This window comes from Octodon degus, unplaced genomic scaffold (assembly GCF_000260255.1).
Source record: "Octodon degus isolate 3935 unplaced genomic scaffold, OctDeg1.0 scaffold00005, whole genome shotgun sequence".
Lineage (NCBI taxonomy): Eukaryota > Metazoa > Chordata > Mammalia > Rodentia > Octodontidae > Octodon > Octodon degus.
In genome coordinates, this window is record NW_004524581.1 from 23,747,670 (window position 1) to 23,763,526 (window position 15,857).

The 15,857-nt window shown below is 46.6% G+C and overlaps 1 protein-coding gene across 1 annotated transcript in view; it reads left to right on the forward strand.

Annotated features, from left to right (window-relative positions):
- Trerf1 (transcriptional regulating factor 1) overlaps positions 1–15,857 on the forward strand; it is a 196,693-nt gene that overhangs the window by 164,308 nt on the left and 16,528 nt on the right. Inside the window, exons 10-15 of the mRNA XM_023721274.1 lie at positions 5–252; positions 1,542–1,608; positions 3,396–3,535; positions 3,672–3,775; positions 6,178–6,253; positions 13,959–14,047. Coding sequence (XP_023577042.1) covers positions 5–252; positions 1,542–1,608; positions 3,396–3,535; positions 3,672–3,775; positions 6,178–6,253; positions 13,959–14,047 — 724 coding nt within the window. The remainder of the gene's footprint in view (positions 1–4; positions 253–1,541; positions 1,609–3,395; positions 3,536–3,671; positions 3,776–6,177; positions 6,254–13,958; positions 14,048–15,857) is intronic.

The window sequence follows — 15,857 nt, forward strand, 5'->3', positions numbered from 1 at the left end:
GCGCCACGGCCACGCTGTTCCAGAGCCAGCTGCGCTCGCCGCGCGTGCTCGGGGACCCGCTGCTCCTGGATCTCGCGCACGACCGCGAGCCACCGCCCTACACGCCGCCGCCCATGCTGAGCCCTGCGCGCCAGGGCTCGGGGCTCTTCAGCAGCATGCTCCTGGGGGGCCACCTGGGCGGCTCCTGCGCGCCCCCCACCCTGCCGCGAACCCCGCTCACACCCACGCCGCGGGTGCTGCTCTGCCGTCTCAGTGAGTGACTTGCACGCCGGGCGGGTGGGTCCCAACAGCCCGCCGAGCAGGCCGGCTTTCTTGGGGTGTGTGGGCTAGCAGGCGAAGATCAATGTGCACCCTCCAAGAAAACTCAGGTACAGAGTACAGCGAGCTCCTACCATCGAAATTACGTGGGTAATGGCAGAAGACTTTCCCTACTAAGTTCAATCCCCGGTTCCGCAAAAAAAAAAAAAAAAAAAAAAGACTTTCCCAAGAAATGCTCTTAGTAAATACAGGAACAGGGTTGGGGGCTATGTTCAGGCCTTGATGTTTCAGTGTGCTTCCTAAAAATTCCCCATAATCTTGGGCCTGGGTGGTGCTGGAATCTATAACTTCTGGCTCTCTGGAGACTGAGGCAGGAGGCTCTCAAGTGTGATCAGCTTACCTAGACCTTATTTACAATTTTTTTTTAACAAACAAACAAAAAATAGCTGGGGTGGGGGCAGGGAGATGGCTCAATGGAATAAGCGCTTCTATGGCAAGCTCAAGGGCCTGAGTTCAGTCCCCGGTTCCGCAGAAAAAAAAAGTTGGGGATGGACCTTAGTGTAAAAAAGGCCCAGGGTTCAGCCCCCAGCGCTGCCAGAATAAAATAAAAATTTTAAAGAGTCAAACCTGAGCACGGTGTCGCTTCCCCCTACTTGGGAGGTTTAAAGCAGGAAAATTTCAAGACCAGCCTAAGCAAATTAAGACACCCTTCACCTTTTATTAGACAGGGTCAGTTCACAGTGTAACCGAGGCTGGCCTCAAACTGGCAATGATTCTCTTACCTCTGTCTTTCTAGTGCTAGGATTTCAGGCATGTCCCAGTTATTGTTTAGGACCAGGTTTTTTGTTTGTTTTTTTAGATAGAGTCTTGCTATGTAGTTCAAGCTGGCCTTGAACTCACTGTATAGCCCAGGGTGGCCTCAAACTTGCAGTTATCCTCCTGCCTCGGGCTCCTGTATGCTGGAGGATCAGCACCACCACACCTGGCTCAAGACCCCATTTTAAACCTAAATAAATGCTGTGGGCGACCTGTATCCAGGATCGCTTTTTGCATAGAAACAACAGAGCCTGGCAGGCCAGTGTGGGGCAACTGGCTTCTCACCCTGTGTGAGAAATGAGTGGCCCTGAGCCATTTAGCACCAGGTTGCATTCCTCTTTCTGGGGACCAAGATAGGTTGGAGACAAGAAGAGACTGACAGAACTGCTTAGCTCACTGCCCATTTGCTTTAATTTCTTCAGCACCCCTTCCCTGTTGGCCAGTGACTTCTGGTTTTTGTGTTTCAGACAGTATTGATGGCAACAATGTGACGGTCACCCCTGGGCCTGGAGAGCAGACTGTGGATGTTGAACCGTAAGGAAAAGCCAGTTATTGTTTAGGACCAAAGCCTTGGTTGAGGATGGGATCGGGAGAAAGGCAGTCTGTTCTCTCTTAGTCATAGTGGTCATTGAGAGAAAAATTGTAGAAATTATAAGGTCACCATGTTTTTTGGGTGTTTTTATTTCCTTCTATTTTACATTTCAAAGTCTTGGCCAAAGTCTAAATATAGTCAAAACTCTGGTTGTAGAGAACCTACCATCCCCTTTTTTTGTCCCACAGGCCAGCCTGAGTAGGCCATGTGCTTTCACATCTCTGGGGCATTGAGGCATCTCTCTTGGGTTGCCCAACTTTCAGAGGCTCCTTGCCAGGCATGGTGGTGCATGCCTGTAATCCCAACACTTGGGAGGCTGAGGCAGGAGGATCTTCAAGAGTTCAAGACCAGCCTGGGGTACATAGTGAGTTCAAGGCCAACCTGGACTACACAGGGAGACCCTGTCTCAAAAAAAAGGCTCCTCTGAATGCCCTTGTTTCCCTTTCCCATTCATTCATTGTCAGATTCTTGGCCAGTCTTCCTTGAATTTTGTGTGAGTAGTGGGAGGGACAGTAGTCACGCTCTTCTATGGGTATGTTCAAGACCTTCAGTGAAAGCCAATAGTGCCAAACCTTGTATATAATAAGTACTCAGTGCTCCCATAGTCTTATCTGATAGCCAAGAGAGCCACCAAGTGATAACAGATGGGCATCATGAACAGCATGGATACTTTGGACAAAGGGATGATTCATACCCGTGCAGAACAAAATAGAGAATTCACTTGAGATTTCATTATGCTACCCAAAATGGTATGCAATTAAAATGTATGAATTGTTTATTTCTGGAGCTTTCCATTTAATATTTTTGAAACTCGTTCTGTGTTTTTGTATTTGTGTTTTTGAGGCAGGGTCTCACTATGTAGTTGAGGCTGACCTTGAGCTCACTAGGTAGCCCAGGCTAGCCTTGCACTCATGGTGATCCTTCTGCTTCTGTCTCCTAAGTGCTAGGATTACAGGTACGTGCCACCGTGCCCTACTGGATCTTGTTTGACTGTAGGTAACTAAATCCATAGAAAGCAGAGCCACATATAAGGAGTCACTGCCATGTTATGGAAGGGAAGAGTGATTCTTTTTATGAAGAAGGATAGAAAATAGGCTACCTGGTAGAATGTTGAGTGTACTGATTCAGGAATCAGAAGACCAGTCCAGGCATGGTGGTATATACCTGTAGCCCTGAGGCAGGAGCATTATTACCACAAGTTAGAGGCCAAGCCAAACTCCATAGTGAGACTCTGTCTGAAAAAGAAAAGGGGGGGGGGGGAGTGGGAATCAGAAGACCTTCTATTAAATGGGAATAATTTACTGCCTTCTTTACATCACCAATTTTTGGAAAGCTCAGATGGGTTGACGTATGTGAAAGGATAAAAATAAATACTTCATATTTGTTGTGGCTCCCCTCACCCTTCCACCCCCCATTACATGGTACCATGGGCAATCCTCTGGAAAGCTGTTCTTTTGGAATGAGCTGCCTGTTCATACCAGTTACAGGGAATATAAAGCCCAAGTGAGCTGTTCCCACAACACTTCCTCTAGCCTTAGAAGTAAGCCATTCCTTATCTCAGTGAAAAGCCTGTGCCTGGAATCTTAGGGTCACATTGTAAGGAAATGCCCCTGTGTTCTTCTTGCAGAAGGAACTAGCTTCCTCCTTTTGCAAATTCCTGACAGTTGCCCTTGGCCTAGGTGATCAAATGGAGAATCGCTCAATTGTTTTTCTTTTTGTTTATTTAAAGACGCATCAACATTGGCTTACGATTTCAAGCAGAGATCCCAGAACTTCAAGATGTCTCTGCCCTGGCCCAGGACACACACAAAGCCACACTAGTATGGAAACCCTTACCAGAGCTGGAAAATCAAGATCTCCAGCAACAAGGTATTGGCACATGGGAGGAGCTGGGCAGGTGGGCAAGGCTCGCGTCTCTCTCTGGGACCTCTGGCTGCAGGACTAGCATTGTTTTCCATTATACTGAGCTCTCTCTGATGCAGCTGCCTATCCTTGTTCCCAACAGTGGAGAATCTTCTGAATTTGTGCTGTTCAAGTGCACTGCCGGGTGGAGGAACCAATTCTGAATTTGCCTTGCATTCTCTTTTCGAGGCCAGAGGTGATGTGATGGTAAGGATCATGAAATGGAGTCTTTATGGTGGGGTCCATACTCTTCACACAAGAATCTGGTATAGTGCTTCCCAAGTGTCTATGCCATCCCATACTCCATGCAAACAATTCCTAAAGTCCATGGCTCATCAACACCTGCCATGTTTGTTTGTGATTTCAATGAGCAGGTCAAGACATAACAGCCTACAGAAAAGCATTTCCTGTTACTCCTGTTTACCCATCTCATCCTGAGTTTGCTGTGGACACATCTGTCCTGGGAAATTAGTTCTTCTTCTGTCTTATGTTTCATATCAGAAAACTGAGTCTCTGCTTGCCGTGGTGGCACATTCCTATAATCCCAGCACTTGGGAGGCTGACATAAAAGGAATAGTTGGGAGTTCGAGACCAGCCCAGGCTACAAAGTGAGCTCAAGGCTAGCCTTAACTACATGGTGAGATCCTGTCTCAAAAAAAAAAGACAGAAAACTGAATCTCCAGTGATAGAAGTAGAAGGCTTTCCTGACACGAGTTGGCCTAAAGCAGCCTGGCACACAGCTAATGCCCTGCCCCAGTATGGCAGTAAGCCATAGCTAAATGTTTATAGAACTTTTCTAACACACATGGAGTTACTGTTCACCCACCAGCTTCATTTTAACACAGTTCTGCACATGTTCCCAAACCAGAGCCTTGGTGGTGTCTTCCCAGAACTACAGCTGACCATTTGCCTGCTTAGCCTGGACTTCTGGCCACATCACTTCATCACTAACCTCAGTTTCCTATGTGCGAATACATGATTCTTCTTGGTACTAGATCCAGATTCCTGCTTTTAGATTTTGTGGAAATAATCACCCCTGTCTCAGTTACTCTTTTCTCATTGCTGGGACAAATATTTGACACTCAAAATTAGAGAAGGAAAGGTTTATTTAGCTCACAGTCAGTGAAGATTTTATTCTGTACTCAGCTGAATGGCACATGGCAGAGAACAACCGTTCATGGCAGTGGCACAGAGCAAAAGGAGTGGCAGCATCTCAGGCAGCTAGTCTCTCCTTACATTGTAACGTAGAGTATCTGTCCTGGGGTACCCACACCCATAATCCCAGCATTGGATCAAGAATCAGTCACAAACTCCAGAAGCCACCCCACAACTGCATGAGGCTTTGGGGGGATGACTAGACACAAACCATAACAGCCCCAATACTTCAATATTGTTCAAGTATCGTCTAGAAGGTTATGGAACATTTTCTTTTTTTCTTTGACAGAACTTCTCTTAACCCTTGGAGATCAGTGTTCCAGAATAGCAGATCTCAAACTTAATGTGCACAGTCAGCTAGTGAATCTTGTTAAAAGGCTTCTTCCGGTTCAGCAGATGTGGGTTGGGCCAAGAATCTACATTTCTAATTAGCTCCCAGGAGATGCTGGCTTCACAGGTCTGTGGACCACACTTGAAGTAGTGAGATGAGATTCTTGGCCTTTCTCAGTCTACTGCACAACTTTATCTGTAGCATTTTTTAAAAAATCCAAGGTGGCTGAGAGAGTCATATTTGAAAGGGTTAAATTGGTGAGGTTCTGTGGAAGGACAGGGTGTGGTGGAATTACTACTAACACAGCTGTTTATGTTCAATTGTGATGAGACATAATTTTTTCTGTAAAACAATTATGAATCACCCACTCGTTCCTTGGATTCCTTCCCCAGAGATTCAGCCTCCACTCAAAGGAGGCCCCACCTCTCTGTGGCTGGTGGGCCCTTATCAAGGCAGCAGTATGTTATCTTCTCATCTCTGAGACAAAATAACTGAATGAACCTAAAGAAGAAAAGATTTATTTTGGCTCGGTCTGAGGTTCCAGGCCCTGGTCAGCTGACTGTAGTATGTCAGCCTGTGATCCTGCAGAAGGTCATAGCAGGAGAGTATAGCAGAGCAAAGCTGCTCACCTCATTGGGGCTGGAAGTAGAGAGAGGAAGAGCCAGTGGGCCTGTGCTATGGGGATTGCCCTGCTTTTCTTTGACTCAGGCCCTCACACTATTGGTCACACTATTGGATGGTGCCATCCACATTTAGGGTAAGTCTTCCCACCCATTTGCTGTCCCACATGCTAGTCATCTTTTGGGAACACCCATACAAACACAAGCGGTAGTGTCCTTTACTACTTTTCTACGTGTTTATCCAATCAAGTTGACAGTCAGGATTAACCATTACAAGGAGTCAGGTCTCCGTCACCACCTGAGTTTTTCACTGACACAACCAGTTGGCTTCAGGTGTGGGATAGGGAGGGTGTGCAGAACTGAAAGGAAGCCTAAATTAGGGTGGTTTCCTTCTGGTTTTCTGTCCAGTGCCAGCCCCCAGGATTTCCCCTTTGACTAGATGATCTCCCTAGGACACACAGACCTTTCACTGATGCTTGCTTTTCTCTCTTCTGAATCTATAGGCAACTCTGGAAATGCTGCTGCTGGAGAAGCCAGTCAGGTTAAAATGTCACCCTCTAGCAAATTACCACTATGCCGGTAAGTTGCCAGGAGGCCTTATGCCCTGTTAATTCTTGCAAGCAGGCTACTTGTGTCTCTGGCTGTGTTTCTTCTCAAAAACAGACAACAAGGGGCCGGGGAGATGGCTCAGTAGAATAAACGCTTGCCTTGTAAGCACAAGGGCCTGAGTTTAATCCCCGGTTCTGGAAAAAAATAAATAACAGACAGCACTGGTTCTACCCTGATCATCACTTGTTTTTGTTTTTGTTTTTGTTTTTTTGCCTAACCGGGGATTGAGCTCAGGCCCTTGCGTGTGCCAGGGAAGCGCTTATTCTACTGAGCCAGCTCCCTGGCTCCATCCAATCATCACTTGTGACCAAGGCCTTATAAAGCATAGCTGGTGGGTACATTTGTGTCTGTTGCTCCACCACTGCTGGACGTTTGACTGATGACCTGCCTTCGTGGGTGCGGTGAGGCTTGGGTGGTCTTGGGTGGTGCCTAGTTAAGTGCTGGTAAGACCTGTGCACTGGAAGAAAGATCACAGAGTGTACCATACAGAGTGACAACAGTAAGCATTTCACATGACTTTAGCATCAGTAGAGGTGGATTTGGATCTTGACTGTACTCTTGGCCTTCTATCACCTTCATTTTTCTTTTTGAAAGAAGGGTTGTATTCCATCCCTCATAGGGATTTTGTAAAGATGATAGGTAGTCCATGGAGCCCAATGCATGGCATATCCTGCTGGCCATTGTTTTCATCTGTTCAGTTGTAACTGTTTGTACAAGTCATATACTTTACCACTGAGCTGCAGCAGTGGCTGACACAGACATGAAATCTAGAGTAGGAAGATGTAGAAGTTCTCTCTAATCTGCCATGGGAATAGTTGCATCTTCTTTTAATTCCCAGCATCATCTGCTGCCCATTAAATCTGACAGGCTATCCAGCCTCTTGTTCCTGTCCCAAGCATCTCTGCATAGTAGGTGAGACAGTGGACTGCAGCTTAGAGTCTAAAGAGGCAGTTATTGAGCAACGACTCATTCTGAGTGCAGCAGAAAGCCTTCGTACTGGAGGGCCTGATGAGCCTGTGGATTATGATAGCACTACCAGTAAGAGGGAAGTGGAAGGCACCTTTGAAGTTCAAATGGATGGGATACATGAAGAGAGAAGGAAGCAGGTTGGGGAGCCCTGAGAAGGGACAAATGAAGTGGAGTCACTGTTTCTATTAACTCTGCTCAGCCTGTCCATTCTGAGGTCTCCACAGTCCTGCCAGTTCTGTGTGTCAGAAGATCTGAATCCTCCAGCACCCCTTGACTTTTAATCATTGGAAGTTTTCTTTGGTTCTTTGAGCAGATGCTGCCTAGGTAAATGCTAGATCTGTTCCTTATCTAGGTGACTAGATGTGCCCAAAGGTGAGAGTTTCTTTACAGAGCCTGCAGAGTTCACTGCTTGTACCATTTAGCATGCTCCTCTTCACTCGTAAATCAGTCTTTCTGTCACCACCAGGTAGAAAGGCCTTGAAGCCACTCACCAAGCATAACATGCCCAGGACTGTCTGTCTATAGGTCACTCTCAGTAACTAGAACTAGGTAAGCACAAAATGGACAAAGAGCGCAGTCGTTGGACCAGTGGCCTAAAGGAGCCAGTTTTGCAATGTATTATCTCCATCATTTCCTGCTTAAGTTGTCCCAAGAGTGGGTAGGAAGATGGGGGAGACCTCTCTAATCTTCCATGGAAACAATTGCATCGTGTTTTTAATACCCAGTATCATCTGCTGCGCATTAAATCTGACCAGCTGTCCAGCCTCCCATTCCTTGTCCCAAGTGTCTTTGAATAGTAGGTGTGACATTGGACTGATGAAAAGCAGCTTCTCAACCCTGACCTGTAGATAGAATGGCCAGGCCCTTGGGGTTGGTCACATCCAGCTGTGAGCAGCTTCATCTGGGACACAGTTTCCCTTAGTTCTTCCATTGTGTCAAACAAGTAGATTATTTTCATGTGCATTATAACATGAAAAGGACTGGAGAGCTATGGACTAGAAGCCCCATACAACTCCAAGCAAAACAAAACAAAAAATGTATCAACAGTATATTACCAAGAACTTTGGAACTAGAGGATCCTAAACTCTGCTAACATAAATTGACCAGTTCTGGTGGTGCATGCCTGTAATCCCAGCACTTGGGAGACTGAGGCAAGAGGATGGAGAGACCATGTCTCAAAAAAACCCATGAAAAGTGAATTGGTCCTTTGAGGTTCAGGTCCTAGTGAATCTCTTACCTGCGCTCTTCTTCCCAGGCAGACCAGGAAACGTCCATTTTCTAGAATCATTTTATCCCTGGGGAATCAGAGGTGGAGCTGAGGTATGAACAGTTAGCACCTCCAGGAAACGAATACTCACTTAGGCCTTGCAGTCGTTTTGCCTTCTCTAGGAAGTGAGTGAAGACAAGGTTCCAGAGAATCTTCTAGACTATAAACAGAAAGGGCAGAGGTCACGGGTCTATAAAGTCTGACCCAGCTTCATGCTCTGAGCCAGTCCCCTCCAAGCTACAGGGGAGGCAGCAGAGTCCACCCCAGCACTTGTCCAGGCCACCAGCTATTGTGTCCTGATCCCCTTATTAGGATCTTGGGTGTCAGTGAATCCCAGCTGTCATATCCCCAGCCTGCCTTGGTCTCTCTACCAAAGTCCATCAGGCCCTCCAGTAGGACCGTCCGTCCTGTGCTGGCCTCACTGCGATATGTCTCCTAGAATGCCATGGGCTTCCCACTCTGTGGCTGAGGCTGGTATCACTGCACCTCATAGCCCTAAAGTGGTACCTTATGCTGCCAGTTGTCTAGAAAAAGAGGTGCAATCTTCTGGGTGTATCTGCCCTGGAGGGAAAGCAGCGGACTGAGCTCAGGGACAAGGCTGAAACGTGGTAGAAAAGAGACACAGGCTTCTGGAAACGGCTTCCTTCCTTTACTCATTATCTTCTCTTCCTGCGCCACCCCAAGCAGTTCCATAGAAAAAGGAAAGTGACTGACGCTGGGACCCAGAAGAGACATGCTAGGGGGGTAAAGGACTAGTGCATGAGCTACTTCCATATCTTAGGGCTGTTTGTCCCAACCCTGTGAACCCTGAACAGGATCTTCAGAGGAGGGTGCTGCCTCAGTGGCCCCTGACACTTAGTTTGCCCCACCCCTGTGAGACTGGTGGTTGCTTACAGTGGTTCCCAGCTCACACCTACATTTGCTAAGGAAAAGTAGAGCAGGACTGATCAGGGTGGGGACTGCCTCCTTAGGATTGGACAACTTTTAGCAGCCTCGGTTTATCCATTGACCTGGTCATTCTGCAGGTGAGTGCAGAGTGAGGGGTGTTAGATTTGGCCCAATTTCTTGGCAAGGGTTCATCAGAGATTGCTATCAGCTCCCACCTCAGCCACGGCTCTTAGTGGGACATGAAATACTGCCCTGAGCTCCTGGAGCTGAGGGAACCCTGAAGAAAATACCTGTTCCATGGGGGGAGGCCTGGACTCTGCCTTCGAAGCTGCCCTGGTGTGATGAGGGGACAGAGGTACATACTCAAGTATTTGGCAAGAAATGCGACTGTAATTTCACTTTCCAGTCATCCTTGGCACCTGTCTCTTCCTCTCTTGTCTTGCCTGATGCAATTCGTGTTAAAAGAAAAAAGTTTACTGGACAAGTTTAAAATATGAGATCAGATTGAGGCCTCCCTCATTTTTGCCCCAGAGGCAAATTTAGTAGTAGGCTGTACCACCCTGCACCTCCAAAAAATTAATCTTCACTCACTCTTGAAAACCCTCTTTGAAAATGAAGATCTTGTACAGAAACAGCCCTCCTTTTTCTGTAATGAACCTGTCTTTCTGGGGTAACTACAATAACGTTGGTAAAAGTTTAGGTTTTTTTTTTTTTTTTATATTATTATTATTCTGAAAGGAACACAGAAAGGCCTTCTAAAGGATACTGTGCCCAAACTCTCTGTCCCCCTTCCATATCTCTTTTTAATTGCTTGAGTTCACTGTGGATTGCCCCAAAATTAGCCACAGTCCAGAGCCTGTTTCCCAGCAACCAAAGCACAAAGCATTTTTTTCTCTGGATACTGTTCCAGCACCAGTTTCATCCAGTTAATTAGGCTCTTTGTCATTAGCCTTAATCGGCTTGTTAGGGGCCCCTGCTGATAATAGCCCAATAGCCAGGAATCCCAGGTGGAACAAATGAGGCTAGGGGGTTGTCAGCCCACCGGCCCCACATGCCTGCTGAGTGTGCTGCAGGGATCCTACCCAGAAAGGAAGGGCAGAGAGAGGACAGGAGAGGGGAGGATTTAAGCCAGCCCCCTGCCTTGGTTCTGTATTTTATCTTGAATTTTGTCCAAGATGCAAAATCCAAGAGCTAGCATAGAAGCTTGTCTGAGAATGAGAGAAGTGAGTGCCCTGTCTAACAGACTTCAGGAAAGAGTTGTCTGAGCTTTTCCTTGGCATTGAATTCCAGGCCACAGGAGTTGCTGTGGGATTGACACACAGGGAGCAGGTGCTGGAAGCAGCCGGCTTCAGAGGGACCTCAGAGCTCACACCAGAGAGGCAGTGTGTGGTCCAAAGCCCTGGACCGATTTGGAATCAGCTGTCCAAGTGGCCAGCAAAGATCCAGAGCATCTATTGAGCCACTATCCCTGTGTCACAGAGGGGGTCGCAAAGTCAGAGAAGTGACTTCCTGCAGTCACTGAGGGAGTAAAAGGAGAACCACATTCACAGCCTAAGGTCGCTTGGCTCATGTCACTCTTTGTATCATTGTATAGTGGTATTATTTGGGGGGGGCACATTCAGATATCACTGATCTGTGCTACAGTCCAGCCTGGCAGGTCAGTCCAGCAGGTCAGGGATGGAGTCTCAGCCCCTATGGGCATCCCAAGATGGAATCCCAGCTTCAGGATGAGAAGGGATCTGGCGTCTCACCTCACCTTGCTCTTCATCCACGGACTCTGTTGAACACACCTGGACAAAGCACTGTCCCTTATGCTAGAGCACAGATCACAGGACTCTGTTAGAGAGCCTACTCTTCCTTTCCAGGGCAGGCTCCATGCCCCAGACCCTGAAGCCTCAGAGAGAGAGGATGGAACAGAGTGGGAATGTGCAGCCCAAACCTCTGCAGTTGTGCACAGAACACACCCTGAGAGGTAGAAGATTGCATCACAGAGCAGCAGCCCCTAAACCAGAACAAGTCTTCTCCACCCATGAGATTTGAGAATCTCTCAGACAGCTAGGCCAGGAAGTTAATTGACTTTCTGTGGAGTTACAGCTGGCAAGCCACATGGAAGTGATAAAGGGACATGCCTGCTTGAAGTTGGAAGATCTGGGAGCTTGGTCAAGCTACTCTTTGGGCCAGCAGTCAGGTGGCAAGCCTGGCATGGTTGGAAGGAAGCATATTCACCACAGAGATAGTGTTGGCCTGAGCAAACTGGGCAGTCCTATAGAGCTGCACCAACATGGGAGACTAACCTGTTGTCTGGCAAAGGTTGGAAAGAATTATCATCGATCTAGTTGAAAGTTTCATCACAGTGTCTCCTGATATACCATCTGAGCTATAACTGAGGGCCACAAAAGATTAAAAGAAAAAAAAAAAAAACTTGTAAACCAAAGAAATAGAATAGTTGCACTAGGGTATAGAGATTTGAACTAATCCCCTATGGAAACTACATTATATTCTGAGTCTGGAGCCAGAGCGCTTGGCTTGAGGACCCATCAAAAGGACACACAGAAAAGCCTTTTATTTCAGAAATCCGAGTCTATATCATTGAACTATGTACTCCCTCAACGATGCCGGGATGTCTGCCCTCAGCCTCAGAAACCCTCTCCATGCCCAGAGAGATTTTCCGATTAGCTGATGTTTTGTTGAATCTTCCAAGGCAAGAGCCATTTAGGTTCCCTGTACTTCAACCCCAACACCTGACCATGGCAAAATGGAAACCTCAGACCTTCCCTGGAGAGAAGAGAAGATCCTGTGAACCAGGGGCTTCCATCTCTGAGAAGTGGGTGAATGCCAAGGCCTGCCCATATGCTTCCGAAGAGTCAGATGTGCAGAGTTCAGCAAGCTAGAAGAGTGGAGCTAAGATTTCTGAGCCTACAGTAGCTGTACTTTGCCTAGCACTGCCTGAAATAGCGCCATATAGGTTTTATATTGCTATAACCAAATTGCTGAGGCTTGGGGCTTGATAAGGAAAAGTTTACATAGTTGGAGGCCAAAGACAGTATGTCCCATTGTGCGAGCAGGAACCCCTGGCTGCATCACAGCATGGCAGGTGGTGTCCTGGTGGGAGTGAGCACAAAAGGGAAAGCTCACAGGAGACCGGAAGCCAGAGAGTGACTGGGGAGGGACAGCAGTGATCTCCTGTTCAGCCCCACCTCTTAAAGGTTGAGGAAAGCACTTCTGCTTATTTGTTTGTTTTTAGTGTATGTATTTGGTACAGGATCTCACTACACTACTGGGACTCAGAGTGATCCTCCTGTTTTCAGCCTCCCCAGTACTGGGATTATAGGCTTGTGCTGCCACACCCGGACTTGGTGGCCAGCTCAGTGCACCCAGGGGGTGGGGCCAGCGGGGCATGTGGTGCTAGGGATCAAACCTGGGTCCCTGGAGGAATGTACTTCTAATACATCAGTGCTAAGAGTATCCACTTAGGTCATATCCCAATTATAGATGCCCTTTGAATGCATATGTGTCTTGCTCTGTACAAGCCCCTGTCATTTGGCATTTCTTCTGTGTGTCCTGCTTCCTCATATAGAGGAGAAACATGAATCAAGTTACACCAGCGAGGTCAATATACCATTTCAGCAGTGCTGAACCTCTCTCATCAGCCTGCACATCTGCTACAATCTGATCCCTGACAGGCATGCCTATAATCCCAGCACTTTAGAAAGCTGAGGGAGGAGGGTCACAAATTCAAGCCCACCCTGAGCAGCTTACCTTGTTTCAGAATAAAAAAGTTAATTAAGAAATGGGATTGAGGCTGGCCAGATAACTCAGAGGATTAAAGCTCCTGCTTAGGCAGACAGAGGGATCAGGGTTTGATACCCAGTGTGCCAAGTGCTGGCCCTACCCTGGGGCATGCTGAGAGGCAATTAAGACTGGGCGTGGTGGCGCATGCCCGTGATCCCAGCCCTTGGAAGGCTGAAAACAGGAGGATCACCACGAGTTCAGTCTGTGTAGTGAGACCCTGTAGACCCTATACTAAATACATAAAAAGAAAAGAAAAGAAAAGAAATGGAGTTGTATGTTGGCGTAAGATCCCTGGGCTTAATCTTCAGGAGTAGGGGCAAGAAAAAAATACCTCTCTGGCCTCGTTTGCTTCTCTCTGCTGGAACTCTGCATTGAGCCATACTGGAATTTGTTCTTGCAAGACCTCCTTTCATTATAAACCGGGATACTAGAAATTCCAATCTTACACAGTTGTTAGTAGAACCCAGTGATTTAAAAGCTGTAAATCATCTAGAATGTGACACGTAGGAAGCACTTAGAATGTTAGCTCTTCCTTGGCATAGCTCGTGCTTGCCACAGACATCTAGAGAGTACGTGTTGAATGCGTGAGTGAGTGCAGGGCATCATCTCTTGCTTCTCTGCACCTGCTTGTTCCTCACCTCAGAGCTTCCTTCCATTACTTGCTAGACAACCATGTTTTATGGCTTTAACTAAACAGACCAGCAGTTAGGTGTGGGGAGAAATGTGGCCTGCTCTTATGAAATACGTGTTTTGTTGTAGGTTCGGACAAGTGGACTTCCCTAGAAAGAAAACTGTTTAATAAAGCACTAGCCACTTACAACAAAGACTTTATTTTTGTACAGAAGATGGTAAGTATGATTTTTCCCATTGTTCACTTGAAGTCAAATTTCAAACTTTGAATATGTAGAAATACCTAAAAGCTCTTGGTACTTGAGTTGACATCCTGACAAAGAGGCTGTCTCTGTTCTCACTGGTAAAGGGTCATAGTTGTTATAGGGGTGGCCTGAGTGTCTGGTTGTAGGGGGAAGTGAGAGCAGAAAAGAAGACATAGGTTGTTTGGATGCTATAGTGTTGGGGTTTCTATCTTAATAAAAATGTATAATTCATAATTCTGCCAGAATAACTAGAGCTTTAGAATAGCTAGAGCCGGGGCTTCTAGTCTATAATTTGCATAATTTATATCATTATATTTGACAGATCTATCATGTTTTTGACAGAACTTTTCTGGGAAATTGTAGAGAGGAGGACACATGACCTCCCCCTATCCTATAATGAAGGTTCTTGAATTAGGCCCCTAATCATGATGACAGTAATAATATAAATAATACCTTATATATGTAGCATTTTGTGGCAAAATAAAACTTTCCTATAAAGTCATACTTTATGGAACAAATAAGATTAATAGGCTTTCATTGGCTGAGAGATGGTATAGGCTAAAAAGCTAAAATATTCAGAATATCTCACCAAGCTGATGAATGATGTGCTATATTGATTATGCAAGATAATTCAGAATGTGCAAGTATATGAAGAACAGAGTCATGGTGACAACTTCCATGGAAACTGCTTGGTCCTCAGTGGCGTCCCAGGGTGGGGTATCTCCTGCTAATTCAAGTCATAGCCTGGATGAACATAGAAATGAGTGGATTTATCTCTGACTTGCCTCCACCTCTGCTCTTGCCTTTCCACGCCTCTGTGGTCTCCACACAGAGAAATGCTAACCTCTGTTGAGTTACCTTTCCCCTAGGTTCAACCTGGTGTCTTAGCTATTTGTTACTATAACATACTACTCAAAACTTGGTAACTTTGTAAAGAAAAAGGGGGCCGGTGAAATAGCTCAGCAAACTAAGGCACCTGCTTAGGCAAACTTAAGCAAAGTGTGGGGACCGTGGTTCGATTCCTAGCACCACATGCCACACCTGCCACGCCCCCAGGACAGGCTGCACTGGCCAGAGTCCAGGCATGGAGGTGGCACATGCCTGTAATCCCAGAACTGGGGAGGCTGAAAGCAGGAGGATCGCCATGAATCCGAGCTGCATAGTGAAACCCTGTAACAACAACCAAATACATTAAAAAATAATAAAATAAAAAAGGTTTCTTCAGCTCATTGTTTGGGGGCCAAAAGTCCAAGATCAGACAGCCTATGCTACAGCCTCTTAAGAGCCCAGTGGCAGGTGGCATGGTAGGAACATACGCAGAAGTGCGCTGTTGTGTCCTGAGACAGAGCTCTTTAGGGGCTGGTTCACTCTTATAACAACCTGCTCTCTGGAGAGCCACCTCCCTCCCTCCCTCCCAGGAAGCACCCTTGGTGACCTGAAGATCCCCCACTGAGCCTCAGCTTCTGAAGGCTTTGTACTTCTTAGTGCCGCCACCCCAGGAACTCAGCTCATGGAACTTTGGAGAACAAACCGCATCCATCCACCTGGTCCCTGCCTCATTCCTTGAAGGACCTACACCTGATGGCCATAATGAACTCACGTTTCAGGCAATGCAGATATTTGAACAAGGACACTCTGGGGCTGCGTCCTCACTCCTAGGGTACCCAGTGTAGAAATTCCAGGCATCAGGCGGACTTTTTTTTTTTTTGACTGAATTTTGTATTTATTTATTTATTTATTTATTTATTTATTTATTTATTTATTTATTTATTTATTTTGCGGA